Source organism: Synchiropus splendidus, chromosome 5, assembly GCF_027744825.2.
Source record: "Synchiropus splendidus isolate RoL2022-P1 chromosome 5, RoL_Sspl_1.0, whole genome shotgun sequence".
Classification (NCBI taxonomy): domain Eukaryota; kingdom Metazoa; phylum Chordata; class Actinopteri; order Syngnathiformes; family Callionymidae; genus Synchiropus; species Synchiropus splendidus.
Genome location: NC_071338.1, coordinates 22,892,619 through 22,914,103, shown reverse-complemented (window position 1 = coordinate 22,914,103; position 21,485 = coordinate 22,892,619). Strand labels below are relative to the sequence as shown.

Below are 21,485 nucleotides of genomic sequence, written 5' to 3'. Positions count from 1 at the left end.
TGAATCTGAGGATGTTGCTCAAACCAAAGAAGTCCACAAGAACACATTGTCAGTTGGTGCAGCAGTGACGGCGTTTACTTAAAAAAAAATGGAGGCTGAGGGTTTTAAATAAATGTATGTATATATATATATATATATATATATGTGTATATATATTTATATAAAAAGCATTTACCCACTGAAGCAGAACGGACTACCATGAATTTCATCATATAATGTAGAATACAGTCCAAGTCAAACAACAGAACGGAGCAACGGAAAAGGTCCCAAAAACACAGCTCATGACGAGGACAGGAGAAACCTGTAAAGAAAAGGGTTAAGTGCAGCAGCGAATCGTTCCTTGTAGATTCAGTCGAAATGTTCTTCAGATATATCGGCTCTAGATCTGTAACATGCAGACTCCGTAATGCTCAAGCGCGCTCATGAGAAGCTCAAGAACAGCCGCGGGGGTGCGCAGGTGCCGTTGATCCACTCGTAGTGTTTTCTTTTAAAAAGGAGACTACATTCATGTCACAGAACAACAGTCCACATAAAAAAATATGCGGGTTGTGGGGGTAGGGAGGGGACAGGGAGGGCGTGTCCAAAAATGTTGGGTGGGAAGGTTGTGTTTCTGATCCCAGCAGGAGACAGAACCACTCACAGACACCCACAGACGCACAGTTACACCAGAACACTGCATCGTCTACTACCGACGAGGGTGGGTGGGTGTTGGGGGTGGGGGGAGGCGACACGGAGGCTAGCTGCCAGAGACGGAACATACACACCTGTAATGCTACCGGGGCGAGGTTTTCATCTGGAAGTTCATCATGTGCTTTTTTTCGTAGCTTCTCAATTAAGTCTTTGATTGTTTTGGTCTCTGCATGAAGGGGGAGGGGCGGGGGAGGAAGACCGGGGCGTGTGTGTGTGTATGTGTGTGTATGTGTGTGTGAACATTCCATGTTGTGCAGGTGTTGCCACATCGCTTCTCTTTTTGGCACCTAAAGAGTCGATCGGGTCGGATGACGGGCTCAGAGTACACAGTGGGTGGAGGGCAGCGAGGGGCAGCGTGGTGGAGGGCTACTTGTCTCCCACCAGTTGACTGACTTGTCCTCCTCCGTCTCCGTTGGTGCTGGCCTCTTTGTCCTCCTCCAGCTGCTTCATCTTCTTGGACTCGGGTTCCTCCTGCACCCCCCCGTTCTGCCGCTTGGTGGGCAGCAGGGCTGAGGCGGATGCGTGGGCTGCCAGGATGTGGAGGGGGTTGGTGGCCGCTGCAGGACACACAAGTAGAGAGCCACGTTTGAATGATTCGTGAGACCCGCAGCACAAACCCAGGCCCGAGACTGTGACGCACACTCACGACTGAAATATATCACGGATGTTTGCTATAAGTTAATCAACAGCCATGACCCGATCACACTTTTGTGGAGCTACCAATAGAGGGTGCTGTGCTCCAAGCTGTGGTAAAAATGAATCCCAAATAAAATAAAAAAATAAAATAAAATCATATATCATATAATATAAAATAGCAACAGTCATTAATTCAAGGGTTAGCAAATAAATAAAAAAAAAAATATATATTAGTTGAGGGATTTGATTAAAAAATAATATAATTAATTCGAGAATTTGTGATTAATTAATCTCAATTAATCGCAGTTTAATGGTATAAAAATATTTGCCACAAGAAGCCACATTTTTCAATTTGAATGAATTTGTTATATTAGTGAAACTAATGATGGACCCATACATACATTTAAACAAAATATTGTTAATTTTTCATCAGTTTGACAATAGCAAAATAAATCACGATATTCAAGTTTTTATATAAGCTTGAAAATATTTGTATAAGAATTTCAATTTTATAAGAAATTGAAGTACATTCAGAGTAGTGGAAACCCTGGCCATTATGTAGTGAAAAACCTCCTTGAACAAAAACAACTTTTGCTTGCTTTTGTTCAGGGATTCCTACATGTTTGTTGTTGTTATCATCCTAGCTGCGACGTGTCTGTCTATATATATATATATATATATATATATATATACATATATATATAAAAGATATGTCTTGTGTGTCAGGGTGCACTTCCACTGAAGTCTCTGCAGAGAGTGTTTTTGAGGGTCTCACCGCTGTTGGCTGCAGAGGTGATGGGCACCAGATGAGTTCCATTCTGTGTGATGGCCTTTATCGGCAGCTGGTGCTGGCCCAGCGGAGCCTGCTGCACAATGGTGACGGTGGTCAGGGGAGCCGACTGTGAGCTCTGTATGATGCGACCGACTCCGGTGAGGGACGAGGCTGAGATTGTCGGGACCGGCTCCACTTTGACTGAACAAGAGGAGGAGGTGGGGGGTGAGTCTCACTCTGACGGATCCCTGAAGCTCATGACCGACACTCACCCTTCACCTCCTGGTGATTCTGCCCTCCGTTCTCATGGGGCTCCGGCTTGACTGTGGAGGAGTGCAGTCCTCCGATGGGGGCCATGGTGGCGGCAGGAATTTGGTGGACAACGTGCAGCTTCTGCATAACTGAGGCTGCAGTGGTCACGATGGCCGGGGTGGCCATGGTGTACGTCACAGGCTTCATGGTGGTCTGAGGCAGCTGGCGTTGCACTGCGATGAGGACTGGCTGGCTGGTAAGTGGCGAGCCTGTCAGAGGAATCGAGTGAGTCATGAACGCCAACAAGAAGACAGGGGTATGGGCGCTTACCAGGGGAGTTCTGGGGGAAGTGGGCTTCCTGGATGACGGCCAGCTTGGGCTGGACTGAGGTCGCGACAGTAGTCGGGGCGGTGACTGAAGGAGCCGGGTGCTCTGGCTCCATGGGGATAGGAGATCCCTCTCTAGACAGACTCTCCGGAGTCTGGATCCCACTGGAGAGAGCTGACAGCGCCCCCGTGTGGTTGGGAGAGGCAGGAGCGCTCCTAGGACAGAACAATCACAGACAATATAATTCTGCTGGTCCTCTAAAATGACTGCGGCTGAAAGTGAACGAGCCTCGACAAACATCAGCCTGGTTCACATGGTAATGAATACCTGGAGGAGAGCGGCCCCACAGGGGTCCTGAAGCAGGGAACTCCCCGGGGCCGGCGTTTTCTGAAAGCTTGGTCCACTAGTTTACCCTCGGACGACGGGTCAATCCTCCAGAAAGAGCCTTTGCCCGGCTCCTCCTGAGAGCGGGCCACCTTGATGAAGTACCGGTTCAGGGACAGGTTGTGACGGATGGAGTTCTGAAGACACAGATATCAGAGCTTTCACCTGGATTTAAACTGCAACTGGGAGTTTGTAGTCAGTTGTTCAAGAGAAACATTGTTTCAAAGCTACAAACTTATTTTACCTCAACAAAAAAAACACATATTTCCTAGGATTACACGTTATAAATGTTGCTTGACTAGTACTTAATTTAATGTCCCAAAATCTTGACATTCGTGTTTTCGTTTAGTGTCGTGTTTTCTTCAGACTTGGGAACAGTAATTGTAGGATCTAATGTCTCCAAAACCCAGAGACGGAGCATTTTTTCCTCTCCCAGTCCCTGTTTATTTCTCTCTAAGAGCATCTCAGACCTGCCAGCCTTTGTCAGCTGTCCTGTAGTACGGGTAGTTCTTGGTGATGTGGGTGTAGATTCCATTCAGTGTCAGCTGTCTATCCGGGGCCATCGTGATAGCTTGAACAATCAGTTGAGCGTATGAATAAGGAGGCTTGGAGTCGTCCTGAGGAAGTGTACACAACAAAACAGGTTAGTATTAGGGAGATATTTTCCAAGCGGCACATGCAGACCTGCACACCATCGCTAGCATCTCTCACTGAGACGACACTGGAATCATGACTCATGTTTTGGCTCAAACATCATGAGGTTCCTCACCTTCGGGCTGTCTTCTCCGGATGCCTCCTTGTCGTTGTCCAGCTGGGAGTTATCTCCAATGAGGTCAGAGGTCAGGACACGAGAGGTCCTGTAGCTGGACAGTCCGGCCCCCCGTGGACTGGACGGACAAGAGTTGGCGGCACTGAAACAGAGCACCTTAATGCTTTAACTTTGGGAACCAGTTTCAATGCAACGATATAATTCAGGATTTTAACAGGTGCATTGCAGTAACTTTCGAAACAGATAAACCTTTTAACTGCACGCCGGACGTAACAGTAGACATTAAGGAGGGCAGAACTTAACTCAAATTGCTGATGTGTATTATATAGAAGAAAGAAAGAAACATTCTGAAATATCAAAACCATAACATTGAAATAAAATGCAAACGTGTAATCCTGGTGATGCAGTTTAAAAGTTTTAAAGCTGATTTTCCACCACGATCACTGGACCATCGGTCGAACCATGGTGCAGATACTATTTTCTTTCTGTGTCCCACACATTTGCGGATGAGTGATAACTGCCTCGAGCTTCAGTGCTTTATGGAGTTATGAAACGCATTTCATAAGCGAATTGTCTTTCAGTCCTTATTTCTATGAACAAAACTTTGGCCTTGCTAGAACCAACTGTATTAATCATGTAATTAAAATACTTAACATTAGGCAGTTACTAAACTACAAATGTTGCTCATTATCATAAATATAGAAATAATCATGAAGGATATCAACAAGTTCTGTTCCAAGTGACACATTTGTTGCAAATGCAAAATTAAAATGATCAAAAGATCAATGCAGTAACCAAATTCCAAATGAACGTAAGCTCGCAACATTCAAGGTGAATTTAACAGGAAAAAAACTCTAAGAAACATCATAATGACTGTCCGTGGATTGCCGAATTCAAGTCGTGCATTCCAGACGGACAAATGAAGAGACTGACCGCTGCTGACTGGAGAGAGATTTAGTTCTCATGATTAAAAACCATCTTTTTCATTGTTACCAAATAAGAAAATGGCAGATCTCCCTCCTCCGCTTCCTTGTTCGTCTCTCACCGTTTGATAGGCTGCATGCTGTTCTGTGACTTTAGTGCTGCAGCTTCAATCCTGTATTTGTGTAATATTGTCAGGTCACATTGTCAGCATCATTCATGCTTTCTGCCAGGGCCGTCAGCCATTCTGGACAAAGTCCAACATCACAACAGAGTTTACAAACCACTCTAGGTAATGATTTGGTGCTTGAGCTTTGATCCTCTGGTGTAGAGCAGCAAGCAGACATCAAACACCGGCGATTAAAAATGTATTACAGCTTTGAGGTGAGACAGAACGAGACAGTCGGACAAAACTGAGACGACCACAGTACCTTATGGTGCCCGTCGGAGAAGGCAGTGGGCTCATGAGGTGAGCAATGTTGTCAGGAATGTTGATGGTCAGCGGGGAAATCTGAGGTTGCACCGGCTTCACTGGAGACTCCGATGCATTTCTCTGCTCCCTCATTTCGATTTTCAGTGCAGTGAATGTGATCTTTATATTAGTGCTGGGGAAGCGAAGGCAACACCTAGACACAAAAGTGCAAGAGTCCGTGTTAAATGTGTTTCAGACGTGATGATTCAAGAAGAGAGAGCAGCGATCTGCCCTGCAACCAGTTGCTGGCTGGAGAATTTTAGCAGTTTAAATATGGAGGTCCTCACTGACTATTACATAACCAACATGCCTAATATATACTTAATGGTTTCTGAATACAGCTAGGTCTGGTACGTTGCTGAGGAAAACACGAATGTTTACACACAGAGTTTGTTTTTAGGGAAATAAATAAGGCGAGCTTCCAAAAAATAAACAAACATAATTATTAAGGTTATTTGTCAGCTCATAATTACCCATTAAAAGTTCGGTTTTGGAACACAAAGTGCGTGGCGCATTCATAACAACTATTTTAATGGAATGGTATTGCGCAATCCGCCATTTTGAATGTGCTCCAGTTAACAGTGGTGTGTGTGCACTACTCAACATTTCAATTTCATGCCGTCCTACTTGCACCAGAACACTCCGCGGACACTAACAACTGAAGTCTGCCAACTAAACGTGTAGAGGATTTATCAGTTAGAAACTCAAGAGTTAAATGTGAGGCAATAAAGCGCTGCGAGTTTTATAAACAAGAAGCGGAGGGACATGTTTACATTTGAGTCCATTTTCCACACGCGCACTGGCGTGTGTGTCCACAAGCAGCAGACGACGTCACAACAGAAACGGTGACGTCGTCCGCTGCCTGACAACACGTGCGTCGCTGCTGCGGGACAACACAACAACAAAACGCACACAATCACGCCTGAATAAGAAATGCCGGAGGTTCGACTCACATTCGTGGAAGCTGGAGCGGGGGAGCACCTCTTCTCTGGAACACTCCATCCACAAACACCCCGTTTTTTCCCAGACACCGGAGGTAGAATTCCCCCGCGCCGGTACCGTCTTCTCCCGCTGTAAATATCTCGAGGTGCCTCCGGGAGATGAAGCTCGAGTGTCCCATGCTGACGTCCACCGAACCCTGCGAGGAGTTCCGACCGATGGTCACCGACTTCTTCTTCATCAAGTACTCGAACTCTCGGCCCGCTAGCCGGGCTAACGCCGACCCCGACACCCCGCTCATCACCGCCATCTTCTCTTGTATAGCCGCGTTTAGGACAACGTGAGAAACGCCACAGGGGAATCGACGAGTGCTGTCGCTCTGCTTTAAATCACCACACAGTGATATTTTTTTTCCACCTTGCAGAATTCGGCAAGAACCGTGCCCGACCGGGGTTACAGCGGCACCGAGCCACCGCCGCCAAGAGGTGGAAAAAAAAGGGACAAACTCCAGCCAATCAAAAGCAGACAAACGGACGGAAGCGCTTTGCTGACGTCCTCAGTAGCCAATCAGATTCATGCATAGGTGGGCGGCTGAATGACGTTTACCAATGACAACAATAATAAAAAAATAGCCGTAGAGCGGAGAGGTCGGTTGCACTAAAGGCTGACACGCAGTTGTGGTGTAGGAATGAAGACGCGGAGTGGATTTCGTGTAATTGAAAAGGCACAACTTATCTCGATGTATGAAGCGAACGGAACGCTCTGAAACAAGCCGCCCAATACATATACACACATTTTGAACGAAAATACCCAAAGTTCTTTAAACAATATACTTTCGTTACACTCTATTAATCCTTTCTCAGACACATTCCAATATATTTTTCTCTGGATGTTGTGAGGAGTTCAGTTATCTTAGACTCAGAGTAGAACCAAAGTAAAGGTTTCTCTCGCCGAGAGACAGTTGAGGTGATTTGGATGTGTCCTGGACTCCTTCATGGTGAAGAAGTCTGGGAATGAAAAGCCCCTGTTAATTCACTCATGGTGAAAAAAAAGAAACGCTAAAATGAAATGAGCACGTGTCCCACTGATTCCCACAAGACGAGCACAACAGGTCTCTTTTTTTTCTGGCTACTGCCCCTGCGATCCAACTTCAGTTGAGCAGAGGGAATAGACATTATTCATAAAGCAGTGTAATTACCGCACGATAAATGTCATTTATAATGTTGAAACATTTTTATATGAGGCCTGCAGATGTGCAGAGACATCTATTAAAATTTACATACATTTTTCGTTTTTTCGATTCAATATTACTCTTCGCAATATCATTTAAAAATGTAATAAAGATTTTACGTGGTTAACGTTTCAAAATAAAACTGAAATTGCTTTAATTTATACATAAAATGTTTTCTAAATGACTCAACTAAACGCATTTTAGTAAACGACTTTTAACAAACTTCTACACTCCGAACTGACAAATCTTGACCCTTTATAAAATGTGCGAACGAACGCAGCAGGTTCGAAAAGTCGATCCCAGTGAGATCCACACCGTTTCTTGTGAGAAACCAAAGCTCCCAGCCTTGAGTTTGCATCCATGCATGTGTTTATATATTAGCACAGATGTTTGTGTGAGCCAAAACACACAAGCGGAAATGAGTTCTCTGGCCCGGCTAACTTATGCGCTGCTTCATCTAGCGTAAAAAGAAGTAAGTAAGTAGATACACAATAAAGGCCCAAAGTAGACCCGAGGTAAAAAAAAAAAAAAATGTACAGAGAATCCTATACACGCACAAGGCAATTAATTATTATTATTATTATTATTATTATTATTAGTAGTAGTAGTAGTAGTAGCAGAAACTGAACATTACAAAATGGCAACTTTGCCATCTGCTGGAGAAAAATGAGAATTGCAGCAACAAGCAGCGGAAGCCGTTATGTTAGATTCGAATTCAGAAACAAGAACCCACTTAGATTTAAAATGTAGATTTCTATTCGTTATTCAGGACTATGAGGGAAGAAAGTAAAGTTAATAGACATAATAACCATAATAACAATAGGGGTTTTCACCGCCAGTCCTTACACTTTGTACCCTAAAGAGACTAGTGTGAGATTCTACGATTGATCCTTGGACAAGAATAATATTTATGACCTCAAGGTAAAAAAAAATAGATGTTTTATTTACATAATGTAAATGTGTCAGGCAGGAGAAGCTTCAAAAAGTATATATTATTAAGGACCAGAAGATGGCGCTGTCTGATTAACAATCACACGGGTCTTCTTGTGCTCTGCAACGTGCGGTTTTGAACGGCTGTCACAATCCTCGCATTTTTGTACTGAGCGCGCCACCTACGGAGCTTCCAAAGCACTGCATCAGAGGCTTCAGTAGCTGACATTTATTATGACCCTCGTGTGCAACAACAGAGTCCACAAAAACAGACGAAAGATCATTTGAATATTGTTTCACGCTGTTGTAATGTTACATTTGTGTTTGTACATGTCATGCATAGTTTCACAGTGCTTGGCTACTAATGTTTACATACTAATGCTGAAACCAAAACAGGAGACCATGAATAGTCAGCTGCTGAAAAGATTAAACCTTAGACCCTAGTTTAAAAAAAACACACCAAAATATTTGCCCAGTTTGTCCAAAATAACTGAGAGAACAGATGAAATATAGACAGCCCCAATTTTTCTAAATAAATGGACTTGAATGACAACTGCCAACACTCTGAAAATAATCCAGAGAAAATGGAATGACGGATAAACAGTTGTAGTTTATTTAACTGGCTCTTCAAACTGAACATTCCAATGACACTTTTTTTTACTTAATTTTTGAACATTTTACAGCAGACAGCGCCATCCGGTGGCCTCTGAAAATCAGGACAATGCTTCATGAAACCTCATGACGTTTCATGACCTCCCAAATAAATCCAAATTAATTTCAGTCGTTTCTTCGGATGTTCGACAACAGCTTTCTGAGAACAGCTGTATCTCCACTAAATAACGGAAGACTGAAGCGCCAAAAGAGTTAAATAAGAGTATGGATATGCTTGTTTTTCATTTTGAACACATTGTCCTTTATTTATTTCAGCATTTATTTCAGAATTTTGCCACTCCTTGTATTGCCTAACTTTAATGACAGATTATCATCAGTAGTCAAAAGAACTTTGACGTTAATAACACCGGACTATATGAGCAAAACCCCATCTTTACCCACACTTTCAAACGCTGGCCGAGCCTGCTGCTGCGTGAGTTCCCGGCAGTTTGTAACAACCAAACACCATGGTGACACTTCATGCAAAACCTAATCCATGTCCCCTTTGTTACCGCAGCACAGAGTCAAACAGTGTCATGTTCAGATGACCCAATGTGTGCGTGTGTGTGTGGCAGACAAGTAATGGAAAGACACTTTAGGTGTGAGGTGGAAACCCAAACCCCTGGAGATGGGAGGTTATTGTGACACCTGTTTGAGCTGCCGTTACACCAAAGCATGAGGCACCCATCACCCTGTGGTGTTCACTGGATAAAACAAATGGATCCATCTGTAATGCAGAATACTGAAAACAAATCAAGTCAAAGCCAGGAAAAAGACAAGAGTTTAACTATAAGCCACATTGTCAACAGTGTGTGGCCCTGGAGAACCAGCTGCTCCACATTTTTGATGATCAGATTATCCTTGAGCAGAACAAATGAATCCAGCTCCTCTCCTGTTGTGTTGCGATGATGGGAAACATGCGGACTCCTCCTCCTCACAAATGGCCATTCTTGTAAAATGAGAGCACCCCTCGCCCCAATCGCTGAAGGACCCAGTCTGACTGGTTTCTGTTTGAAAGGTCCGCTGCTCAGATTTCACAACAGGAACTACAGTTTACAGACCAGCAAGTTACAAGGAGACATGTCTTCAATTGAGAGACGATAAAGCGATGTGGCCTGGGGGCCACATACTGCCCTTTGCCAGCACTTATGTGGCCCTCATGAAGTCATAGTGAAGCTTATGAAACATAAACAAAAACAAATGAAAAAAAAAAGACTATTTGGTGATATTACTTCTCAAGTAACTAGTATGATAGCTACACTCAAGTAGTAATCATACTTTCACATTTACTCATAAGTCACTTATTTCAGTCATCTTCACATATTTAGTGATTTACCATTAAATCTGAAAATATATGTATATAAAATTAAGTGTAACATCATCATACAAGTCATGTGATCACACTTTTCAATGTTCTTATTTGTGTACATATTTATTTCATGTATCTTACAGTATTTATATATATTTTTTTCTATATTCTACAGATTCTGTTGAATTTCTTGTGTCTTGTCTGTGGCCCCACACCACAGCCCCAGTATACAATATGGGCCCCTATGAAAATGAATTGCCCACCCATGGCTTACAGGGAAGTCAAACAATGAGAGGCGCTTCTAAAACAATATCAACAGTTCCATTGGAATCTTCCCTCCATCATCCTTTGAAAGAAAAAAATCACAATTAAATACAGGAAAGCTTTGCAGAATATCACTCCAAACCTGCAGCCTTTGATGTGGGACAGAATCAGTGCGGAACAAGTCTTTGTCTGGGCTGAAGATCCCCAATTTCCACCTCCAGGTTTCCCAGATACCAGAAGATCCAGGGCACCAGGCTCAGGAAGATGAGCAGAGGTCCAGTGAAAACCAGGAAATCCCAGAAACTAAATGGACCAAAGACCCCAACCAGGAAGACCAGGAGGCCGACGATGTCCATGATGAGGCCGAGGAAGAAAAACGGCAAACACCGACCAAGAAATGCAGTGTAATCCATGACGGAGGAAGTGGATGATTTAAGGCAATAGCGCAACGTTCGGGCTCTTGTGAGCGTCTCTTCCGACTGAGCCAGCCGGTGATGGAATGCTCACATTCCTCTTCATATCTACATCTAATTTTTTCAAGAAGCTGACAGCGTTTTGTCGACGGGGAGTGAGATGTTGTGACTTCAGCAGTTCTTCAGGTTAAAGTAAGACTGATAAAACCTGTTAGCGCCAAACATTAAACGTATTTATTTATTGCTGTTGTCTGAAGAGATCTCTTCAATACTCAAAATTCCACGACTTTTTTTTTTTCTTGTGTCAAAATATCACTAGGTTAAAAACAACATTGGAATTCCAAAGTGAGGATGACGGAAGCACGAGATGATTAACTCCACCTGTAAAGGCAAAAATAACCACAATGGTACAGGAGAGTTTATCCATCAAATAACAACACTGAAATGTTCATTTCTTTATGACTTTATTCCAGAAAAAAATAATTTAAACAAATAGGCACATAAAAATAGTCATTTTCTATATACATCAATAGAGACCTTCTCTCACGTCTGTGCAAAAAATATCAGTCAGAGCATCTGGGCTTTTAATTCCTGAAGAAGAAATGGTGAGTTCGAGGTTTCAAAGTGACGTGTTCTGGTCGTCTTTTGGATGGTTGGACCAGGATCCTGTAAACCTGTGGGGAAACAAGACGGAGGATGGGCTCAGTTTAGTGCACCGGCAGACAAAAACATTTCATCATGATTGTCAAAATAACCCTCAGAGAAAGGCAGCTGTAATCAACCATCACCTTCCACTTTTCACTCGACTTGCAGGGATAATTTAGTAGCTATTTTCTCCCTGCCCTGGCAACTATCGGGTGCAATTGGCAGTTGTTTATTTTCTTCTGCTAAACTTTGACTCTAAATTGTCGTGATGGCCCACTGATTGATATATTTGTTTTACAGTCAAAACACAGCATCTTGAGCAACTTCTGTTTTATGATAACGGACAATTTTGAGTCCAAAATCTGTCTTGATAATTCAATCTTTTTAAACGCCGTTTCCAGCGGTAATTTTAAAGGGAATATATATCAAGGTTTCCTGCAACAGTATTGTTACGGCAGCCACCTTTTGCCTCGCCTCGACCGAAAATAAATAAATAAACAGGCGCTTCACAACAATGTGACCCTACATGTCCAGCGCCTCAAACGCCACAAACATTTCTCCCTCTCTATGAAGCCCGAAATAAAACGGGTACAACAGCTCACCATGCCTCCCCCCTTCTTCTGGGGGGGATGGAAGGTCCCAAAACCAGTTAAGATCAACCTCACCAGATGCTAATCGACGCTACCAAAGTGTCACATGCTTTTAATACTATTGGGTGGAATGTCCCATGACAGGCTTCAGGGTGGCGACCCCATTCCTTCAGGTCAGTCCTCAAACCAGTTTGACCTGCTGCACCCCAATACTGGAGAGCACCAATGTGATACTCAAACCCCCAACTGCTGGCAAATGAAGGAGCGGCCTCTGAGTACAACACATGCGAAACTTCAAGAGGGTGTGGTGGAACCGAGTATTTCTAAATTAAGTGTTGCAGTCGAGACCACAGAGTGTTTTTATCAGGGCACTCAAGGGCAGTAAACACAGGTCTCCACCTAAGGACAACATTACAAAGAGACGGACTGCCTCTCCCTGACTCATAAGTGGTTTATAGATTTGAAATGACAGCATGAAGACGAATTAATGTGTTTGGCAACATGTGTCCATATGTGGTAACAATGCTCCTTACTTACAGAGGCAGTGGCTTTAAGAGTGTCATCTGTGAGTTGTGATGCAACAAGTGTGTGTTGTGAAGTACCATGGTCAAGAAGAATAAATAAATATTTGAGAAGGTGACATGTGTGGTAAGATCTGGGAGAGACCGCGATCCTTCACAGAACAATAGGAAAGAAGTAAGTGGATGACAACCCTCTTTTGAAGTATAATTCTCTCATTCTGTTCAAAGATAAACACTTCTCTTCTTCCTTAGAGAGAAATTCTCCCCGTCTAACTGGTGGGATGAAAATAACAATGTTTATCAACAGATTTCTTTTCCAGACAGTCTTAAAAGTATGCAATTTCAAACCCTTAATATTATTGTTCCCTACTTGCCTCTGTCGATGGGTGAACCAAATACTGCTCCTATACAGTGTTTCTACTGACCCAGGCTGTTTTTCACGGAGTATTACCTTGTTGAAACATTCGTTTTGACATAGAAGAAAAAGTGTTCCTGCAGATGGGAGCATGAGATGGCAACAATTCTTAGTTCAATCACAGATGTGAGGTGACCAACACAAGACGCATTTTCGCTTCCCCAAACCATGACTCTGCCTGGGCCATGCTTGACACTGGAGATGCAACAGAACTAGACCTATCGGTCCAATTCCCGGTAGCCCAGCTCATTCAACAACACTAGGCTAAACAGACTCATTGACTAGGTAACTCTTCAAACCGGAAGCTGGGAAAATCCTCCACATGCTGCTGGCATTCTAGTTGTAAACGGAGCGTGTACTTCTCAAGAAGTGGGCCACATCTGGACACGTTATGCTTGAGAATGGTTTCCACGCTGTAACGCCAGTCTCAGCCCCATCTTCCCACTTCGGAGGCAACTGGAACGCAACATAAAAGTCAGTCACACATCAAGGACAACCATGCAGAGCACAGTGGCCAAGTTTTACAGAGGCCTGCTAGCCATTAAAATGCGAGGTGGCTGATCGAGCTTATCCGTTTCAAAGCGTGTATCGAAGCATTAAGACACTTTGACTGGCTCATGTAGAACACGCCAGCTGTCACTGGAGCTCAACGATGAGCTAATGGTAGAACTACATAAAGAAAAGAAAAAAATATGAGATGGTTTACTGTTTTTTTTGGTCCAGTTTAAGAACATTCTGATAGTTATTGACTTGGATTCAAATAAAAAAAGGTTAGAAATATATTTTGCTTGTTGTTTTTTGTTTTGTTTGTTGTGTTTCCCTGAATCAATTATTATGTTTTTTTCTACTGTGTGTAGTATGACCTGTAGTTGGCATGAAACAGAACACATGAATGCTTTCTATCATGCACCAAGACAGTAGGTTACAGCATTGGTTCTCTGAGAATCCCTTCTATATTCAGGAAAAATTGTGGCTGAAGTATCCTAAACTAAATAGAGTCGATAATGAAATCAATTTGGGAAACCAGAATCAACACCAGCTCTAGTCTTAACAACTCTATACATAAACTTATATAAAGGTTTATTTGCATTCAATTGTTGTTGTGAAAACATGCAGACTGAATTTAACATGTTGCACGTAACTTCCACACTGATGACCAGGTCAGGAATGTTGTGCATCAAAAACCTCTTCAAAGAAATACATTCGCTCAGGTTTTCAATGGCAAAGTAATGGCAAATTTCTTCTTCATTTTTCCCCCAAACATTTGAGGAACTTTATCATCAACATCATCATCGTTTCCATGTTCACTGGTGTCAAAATATCAAAAACATCCAACAGTAAAAGCACCACTTATTTGCACTATTCATCATTGAAATTTAATGATAATTTTAATCAATATTTTAAGTTAAAAAAAAAGTGAATTTCTTCTTTTCACTATGTGTTTTACAAAGTGTTCTTCTGCAACCAAGTACAGGAACAAAGTGATTTATTTCACTTAATTAGTTCAACAAACTGGCTTTCAAACACAACAAGAATAAAATGCTGCAACTTAACAACAGACCTCCAATAATCTATAGCATAGCTAAAACCAGAGGGGGGGGGTCGACTGGGTGTTCTTAAGTCAAAGCGGAAAGTCTAAACTATGAAATTCACCAACAAACACATGCATAAGAGTTTAAACTCCAGCAGCTCTGGAGAGTCGCAGACTTGGTGTGGACCAGAGGGCCAGATTAAAAAAGGTAGAAATAGGACCTAATGGTTGCAGGGGGCCAGAGGGCCATTACTGTACAGAGCACTTGGACAATCCAAGTCTCCTCACAGCTGTAATATAACCACGCTCCATAAAGCTTTATACGTATTCCTCCCTTTGCCTCTTTCTCAGGTTCCTCACGTTAGTTCCCAAAGTAACATTTCGAAGTTTCACCTTTATTAAATTACTGCCCCTTTTCACAGCCGGAGTTGATTTGAATGAATCAAAATGACTCGCTCAATTTCATGCCTGAATTGGGCATTAAAAGAAAAGAAAGCTCAACACTTTTTCCAGGTCATAATTCTCTCTTGCACCTGGTGTGAATAAAGACAGATATTGGTCTGGATGAGTGTTCATGGAGCCGTGCGATTCTCAGGTCTGTGGTGTCTCAGACATTCCTCAGCCAGAATTGAGATGTTGTCTGGTCTTGGGTTTTCCCTTGTGGTCCCAATAACATACAGGAAGTGCAATGACAAAGTGCTGCTCTAATAGTGAGACAGTGACAGTGCATCCACCAATTAGGTAGAACCCCTGTCCCACTTGTAGGACCTTCAGTTGCGTTGGTGGCCGCAGCGGAACATGCTAATCCTCTGTCTACAACAGGGGTGGGCAACTGCACTGTTCAATTGGCCTGATGTGAGAGATCCTCAAATCAAAAGACAAAAAAAATAATTCCTGGACTATAAGATGCTACTTTTTTCTCCTGGTCTGAACCCTGCAGCTTGTACAAATAAGATACGGACTTTTACAGGATGATGAGCATCATGCTGACAAAAATATTGAGCCTCGTCACATCAAACTGATATCACTGGCGTTTTATTGACCTTAAATGCTAAAAATGCACTGTTTTTCACCCGCGTGTCAGCAGCTAAGCCAACAGAGCGATCTCCTGGAGGACCGGAGATGAGAAGCAGCAGCTGAGACTGGCTGTGGTGTTGGAACTTCGGACATGCAGGGGAAAACGGCGCATTATTTTCAGCGCTTTAATGTAAATAACAGATGGGACAAGTTCATGATTCAAGTTCAGCATATTACCGAGTTTGTTTCATGAGTCAGTCTCAATGCTGGACCCTGTTTTCAAAACTAGTTTAGAAGTGACCCTCATGCATTTTTAAGCCGGGTGCTCCGCTGACCTTTCTATGGTGCAGACAGCACCAGTGTACCCACGGGTACGGTGCAAGTTATGTATGAACAAGATCTATTTTCCTTCCTAAATTTAGAGGGTGGATAATATTCCGGTGCACTCACTAGTCCAGAATTTACGGGAAGTGAAATATAGCACAAAAAAAATGTTAAGACCATTAGCAAAAGTAAATAAATATGTTAATAAAAAAGATCAAATGATGCAAATAGAGATTTTAAGAGGTGTGCTCACATGTTAAAAGATGGGCGGGATCATGTAAATCAATGATTTTGTGGGGATGATCGATTTAAGTAGCAAATACCAGTACGAACTTTATGTGGAAAAAACATTACAAAATAGACTTATTTTCTATTAAAAGGGGCTATCACTTTCACAAAAAGGTTAACAAAGTCATCACTTGGAAAATGAATTTAATATATTTCCTGCATGACATGGTTTTGAAAATAAAAGGGGAAAAATAGAAACCACTAAGTTTTATGCAGTTTTACTGCACCATGTCATTGTGGTTTTGAGGAGTTCCCAGACTAATATTCAACATTGTTTCACTCAGCTCGCTCAATAATTTGGTTTTAGCCATCTATGAAACGGCAAGTGAAAACTGATGCAGACAGTCTTTGGTGTTGTGGGTCAAATCCAACATTCTGCTGAGAAGGCGCCCAAAACTTTCAGCAACATATGATCACACTTTTGCAAATCATTACTTGCCAACCACTAATAACGTTGGCAAAAACAGGGACTAGGGCTTAAATCAAAACTAGCTCTCTTCAATGGACAGTTACTATGCCCATGAAATGGTAATAAAAAGCAATATTCTTTAAATTTCTGCTCTGACAGCTGGTTGCTGAGGAAACCAGCACAGCCACATCATGAGTTGCGGCATCTAAAGCAGAAAAACACCCCAACATTCTGAAACCAAACAAAACCAGTTGCTTTGTTTAAAGCGGATTTCTGCCTCCCATTCGTAAGCTTGACATATGAACAGCTGGCGTGTCAGTATGCGGCACACCAACTCACTCGGGTCCACATCTCATGATCACTATGCAGGTGAGATCATGAGAGAACGAGGCTGCGGCCCATTAAAATTAACCACCTGGAACTAGTGCAGCGAGCAAGACTTGTATTTAATCACAGAGAAGGGAGGCCTGCCTCCTTACCTCTCCACCTACCACGCTCCTCTCCCGCGGATCAATAAGTACTGCTGAGTTCCATTAAAATGCAATTGCACCTTTGGGCCCAGAGGGCTCCTGGCCCACCACCTAGGTACAAGCAAAGTGACGGCTAAAATAATGCTCGGGACGGAAGGTGAGCAGGAACGGTCAGGCTCATTAATAAAAAGCTGCCACGGGCCAATGCAGATCTTTTTCGGGGAGGAAAAAAGAAATTTAATTAGTGATATATTCATGAGGGGAGTTGAGCTGGCAGGGTCCTGAGGGGATCAGCTGTATGTGAAGAAGGAAGGGGGTGGGGGGGAGTCACCGCAGGAGTCACCTGACGGCAGACTATAATGCCAGGCATGTCATAACAGTGTCGGGGAAGAGAAGCGGATGGACACAGACTGACGGAAGGATATAAACCAGGACACTGATAATGACCTGATCCTTACTTGTTTTCTCAGGGCAATATCTTTCACAGGCTTATAACAACCAGGTAGAAAACTACAGGACGTTGCCCGGCTAACTTTCAAGAGCGGTCAAGTATGAGCCCATAAAAGGGTAATAAACTTTTTTATTATTTATAGGCCAATGCAGTAAATGTAAGGAAATACGACAAGCAATAGGGAGGAGACCATATTTCAAGTCATTAACTGATGCTGCAGCCCAGACTGATACAAACCCCAGACTGTATTTTACTGTAAGAAGACAAGCTGATCTTGACAGCTTGTTCGTCGCTTTCTTGTGATTTCAGCCAGATATTAGTGGAAAAGTTTCAATCACAGACCAACTCCTGCACCAAACAAGTCTTTAAATTGTATTCTTTGTTCAGAAAATGCCGTTAAGTAGAACTAAATTTCCAATCTTCAGCGTCCATGTTGAGCCCAAATCGTAGTATCATCCCACGTGTTTACATGGAAAAGCCGTTTCTCCCCAGTAGTCATTGGTTGTGATTGGTTGACGTGGCATAAAGGAGCGACATTGTTATACTAGACTGCCATTATTCTTCCCACCAGTAGAGGAATGTCTGACACCTCTAAAAATGCAGGAGGTGTTTACTAGCATCAATTTTTGGACATTTATAATCTCAACCAGTTGCCCAGTAGAGGGGTAAAGCTTGTACACTCTTCCTTGCAGGTCATAATATTCACTTTTAATTAGTTTTGAATTGGATTTTCACCATTTATAGCAAAGACAATGTCTTGGAAGGACTTGTCTTTCAGTGAACCAACTCAAACTGGCTGTAGAAGCTGGTTCTGACTACAACAACAGAATCCAGAGCTTTTGATGACGAAATGAAGAAAATGGAAATGATTGACACAGATCGTTGCTTTTAGTATCAAAACACAATTACAAACACCTGGAAGTGACCACCAGTACTGGAGTTTTTGTATCTTAAACCAACATTCACGTGAAGATAAACAAGGTTGTCAACATTTTGCTTCTGGTAGGTTTATGATGGATATTTTACCTTACATTCTTTATATTGCACATCAAAGCCACTATTGAATGTAGTTGCAGCTCGATGTTGCTGGTTTTTCTCTTCCTGGAGTCTTATCTGTGGTCGATTTGCGTTACATAATAACATTTTCTGATGAAACTGGCAAGTTATCACAAGTTCTCAAGTAAAACTTTGATTTATCAATGGAGCATTTCTCAGAATATTAATCTGATTCAGTTTGCATACATTCTACAACACTGAATGTGTGTGTGTGTGTGTGTGTGTATATATATATATAAAAATGCAACAACAATAACAATCAATATCAATATCGGATCAATATCAGGGATGAACAAAATTTCATATTCATGCCAGATACCTTCATATCGATACAATGTGAATATGAAAAGTTGTCTCTCTCTGAAAAATAAATACATGAAAATTCAGCTGTCAATCAACGGCAATCATATCCGACCAGTGGAGGGAAATGAATGCCAGTGATTTTGTGATAACTCCACATGGGTATGAAACTTTCAGCCCTAATCACTTTTGTTGCGTCATTTTTACTGTCAAGGGTTTTATATAAAATAAATTGTGTGACTAGTGAAGTTCAAGAAGCCAGACTAACTTCTGAGCAGACGTTTAACAGGGTTTTGAATTGTGTTCATATTCAAGAAGACGAAGTGTTTTGAATTAAGTTTTCGTGTTGAACTTCATCAATCAGAGTTCTCTTTGGTGATGGACGTTGGGAGTTGGTAAAGATGGAGTAAAGGATCCAAAAGTAAGGTTAAATCAATGTTATTTTTAAAGGTTAGTTTAAGGGTCCAACACCACTGATAAACTTAATAAAAAGAAGGAATAAATAAATGCTTGCCAACTTGGCTCAGAATGAAGCTGATGCCCTCACCGTCTGTCAGAGGAGTCTCTCGGCTTTGTCCTGCACATCCACGCAGGAGGTCCTCACCACCCCCAGTTCCATGTTCTTGTCGGTCGGGGTCCACTCCGGGCCTCCAACGAACGCCCTGTTGTCGTGACCCGGCGAGTCTCCGCCGCAGCTGCTTTCCCACGTGACCCGCGCGGGAGCCGAGAAGCGTGCGGTCCCGCTCTGCTCTTTCTCCAGGCTCATCTTCCACTCTCCAGCCTCCAGGGTCTTCAGGCTGCTCACGCTCAGCCGTTCGGAGAGTTTCCTGGCCCAGTGCGTGAAGCTGATGTCCACGGAGGTCCGGCGGTCCTTCAGCCGGATGTTCCCAGTGTACCACATCACCCACCACACTAAGCTCAGGAAAAGAACGATGGAGCCCGTGTAGATAAGGAAGTCCCCGTAGAAGCGACCGTCCCTGTTCAGGTTTCCAAAAATCCCGACCAGCAGGACCACCAGGCCGGTGACGTCAAAGACCACCGCCAGGAAGAACAGCAGCGCGCAGTTGCCCACGCGGCTGTGGGCCATGCCGGCGGAGGGGCGCGCTACTAGTGTACGCGGCCGGACTCAGGACGCACATGTCCCCCAGCGATTCCGTCCACCTGCTCGGCGCTCACCTGTGCCCACGCCCCGCCCACTCCGTACACGTCATTCCAACTGAGAGCGCCAGATTTCACCGGGAGGGGCGGGATAAATACGCGCCCACTTTATCACATTTCTTAGCTGACAAACTCGTTTTTCATGTTCTTATAGTGGTTCACACTTCATTATTTCATGGACGGATTTTTCTTCTGGACTGCGGCATGTGTTAATATGCAAACGAAAGCTCATACCTTTAGCTTTTCCAACCCATAGATGACGCTGTTTCCTCGACAATCCCGTAGGCTTCCGTAGGCTCGACACTATTGGAAGAAGTGGAATCTTTAAATAGACAGCGCCATCTGTTGGGTATAGAGGGCCACTCCGCCCAGGTTTCAACGAACACTTGAGGATACTGGAGGTGCAGACCCTGCAGCGCCCTTGTCAGTGAGGACCAGACTCAAAGATCTTCCAGTACTGAGGCAATACTGCTACGTTTTCCTGAAGCTTTACTTTTGTTTTAATTCACACATCCATTTCCATGTCTGCTACGGACGTCTGGCATGGATGGGATGTATGGCAGCGTCCCGGGCTGCCATCTTGGCCGAAGGTGGGACCTTCTCAACTCCAACAACACATTGTTACAATGCAGGAGCCGTCCTCCCAATTTCTGTGTTCCAAATCAATATTTCATAATTAAATGTTTTAATGGTTGACTTATTATTATTATTATTATTATTATTATTATTATTATTATTATTATTATTATTATTATTATTATTATTATTATTATTATCTGGTAGGAATGGACCTCCAGATGGGAACAAATACACAAATACAATTCATGAAAAATGTTTTGAAAACATGACTTTTATAATGTGATTTTTTTCTTCACTTTCTCCTTTATCTTCCCCTGCTTTCTCCATGTCCACATCAGTGGTTGCCACCAGTCAGTTTCCTCCACCTAAGCCTATGTTGCACATTGTCACACCCATCCTCTTGATATCCTCCTTTATCACATCCATAAAGCTTAATGCTTGACTTCCTCTCCGTATTTCCCCCCCCCAATACCTCCATTTCTAACATTCTTTCCCGGACATGTTCCCTGTTAAGTCTTCGTCTCCAAACTTGTAGATGAGTTCTCCCTCTGATATACTTGTTTCTTTTCTCGTTTCACTTCTCAGTCTGCTTCCTGACTTTGCGACAGAGTTACTGTCTCTGAACTATTGGTCATGGCAGGCCTCACTGCTGTCCTATAGAGTGTCCCTTCACTCTACCTACCACTCTTTTGTCACAGATACCTTCTGACAGATCCAGCCTTCCCATCCTGCCTGCACCCTCCTCCTCATCTCCTTAATTCTCTGATCATT

At 43.0% G+C, this 21,485-nt stretch overlaps 2 protein-coding genes across 2 annotated transcripts; both read right to left on the bottom strand.

Annotated features, from left to right (window-relative positions):
- Positions 1–844: 844 nt before the first annotated feature.
- Positions 845–6,664, bottom strand: LOC128758745 (forkhead box protein K2-like). Its single transcript, XM_053865034.1, has 9 exons — positions 6,177–6,664; positions 5,183–5,377; positions 3,831–3,972; positions 3,532–3,678; positions 3,005–3,198; positions 2,681–2,892; positions 2,371–2,619; positions 2,102–2,299; positions 845–1,247 (listed from the first exon to the last, which is right to left on the bottom strand). The coding sequence occupies exons 1-9, from the start codon at positions 6,470–6,472 to the stop codon at positions 1,057–1,059; spliced, it is 1,824 nt and encodes a 607-aa protein (XP_053721009.1). The 5' UTR covers positions 6,473–6,664; the 3' UTR covers positions 845–1,056.
- A 4,842-nt stretch (positions 6,665–11,506) lies between these two features.
- On the bottom strand, positions 11,507–20,115 carry LOC128759493 (transmembrane protein 238-like). The gene is made up of 2 exons (XM_053866495.1): positions 19,525–20,115; positions 11,507–11,634 (listed from the first exon to the last, which is right to left on the bottom strand). Exon 1 carries the CDS (start codon positions 20,062–20,064, stop codon positions 19,531–19,533), a length of 534 nt encoding a protein of 177 aa, XP_053722470.1. The 5' UTR covers positions 20,065–20,115; the 3' UTR covers positions 11,507–11,634; positions 19,525–19,530.
- Between the last annotated feature and the right edge of the window lie 1,370 nt (positions 20,116–21,485).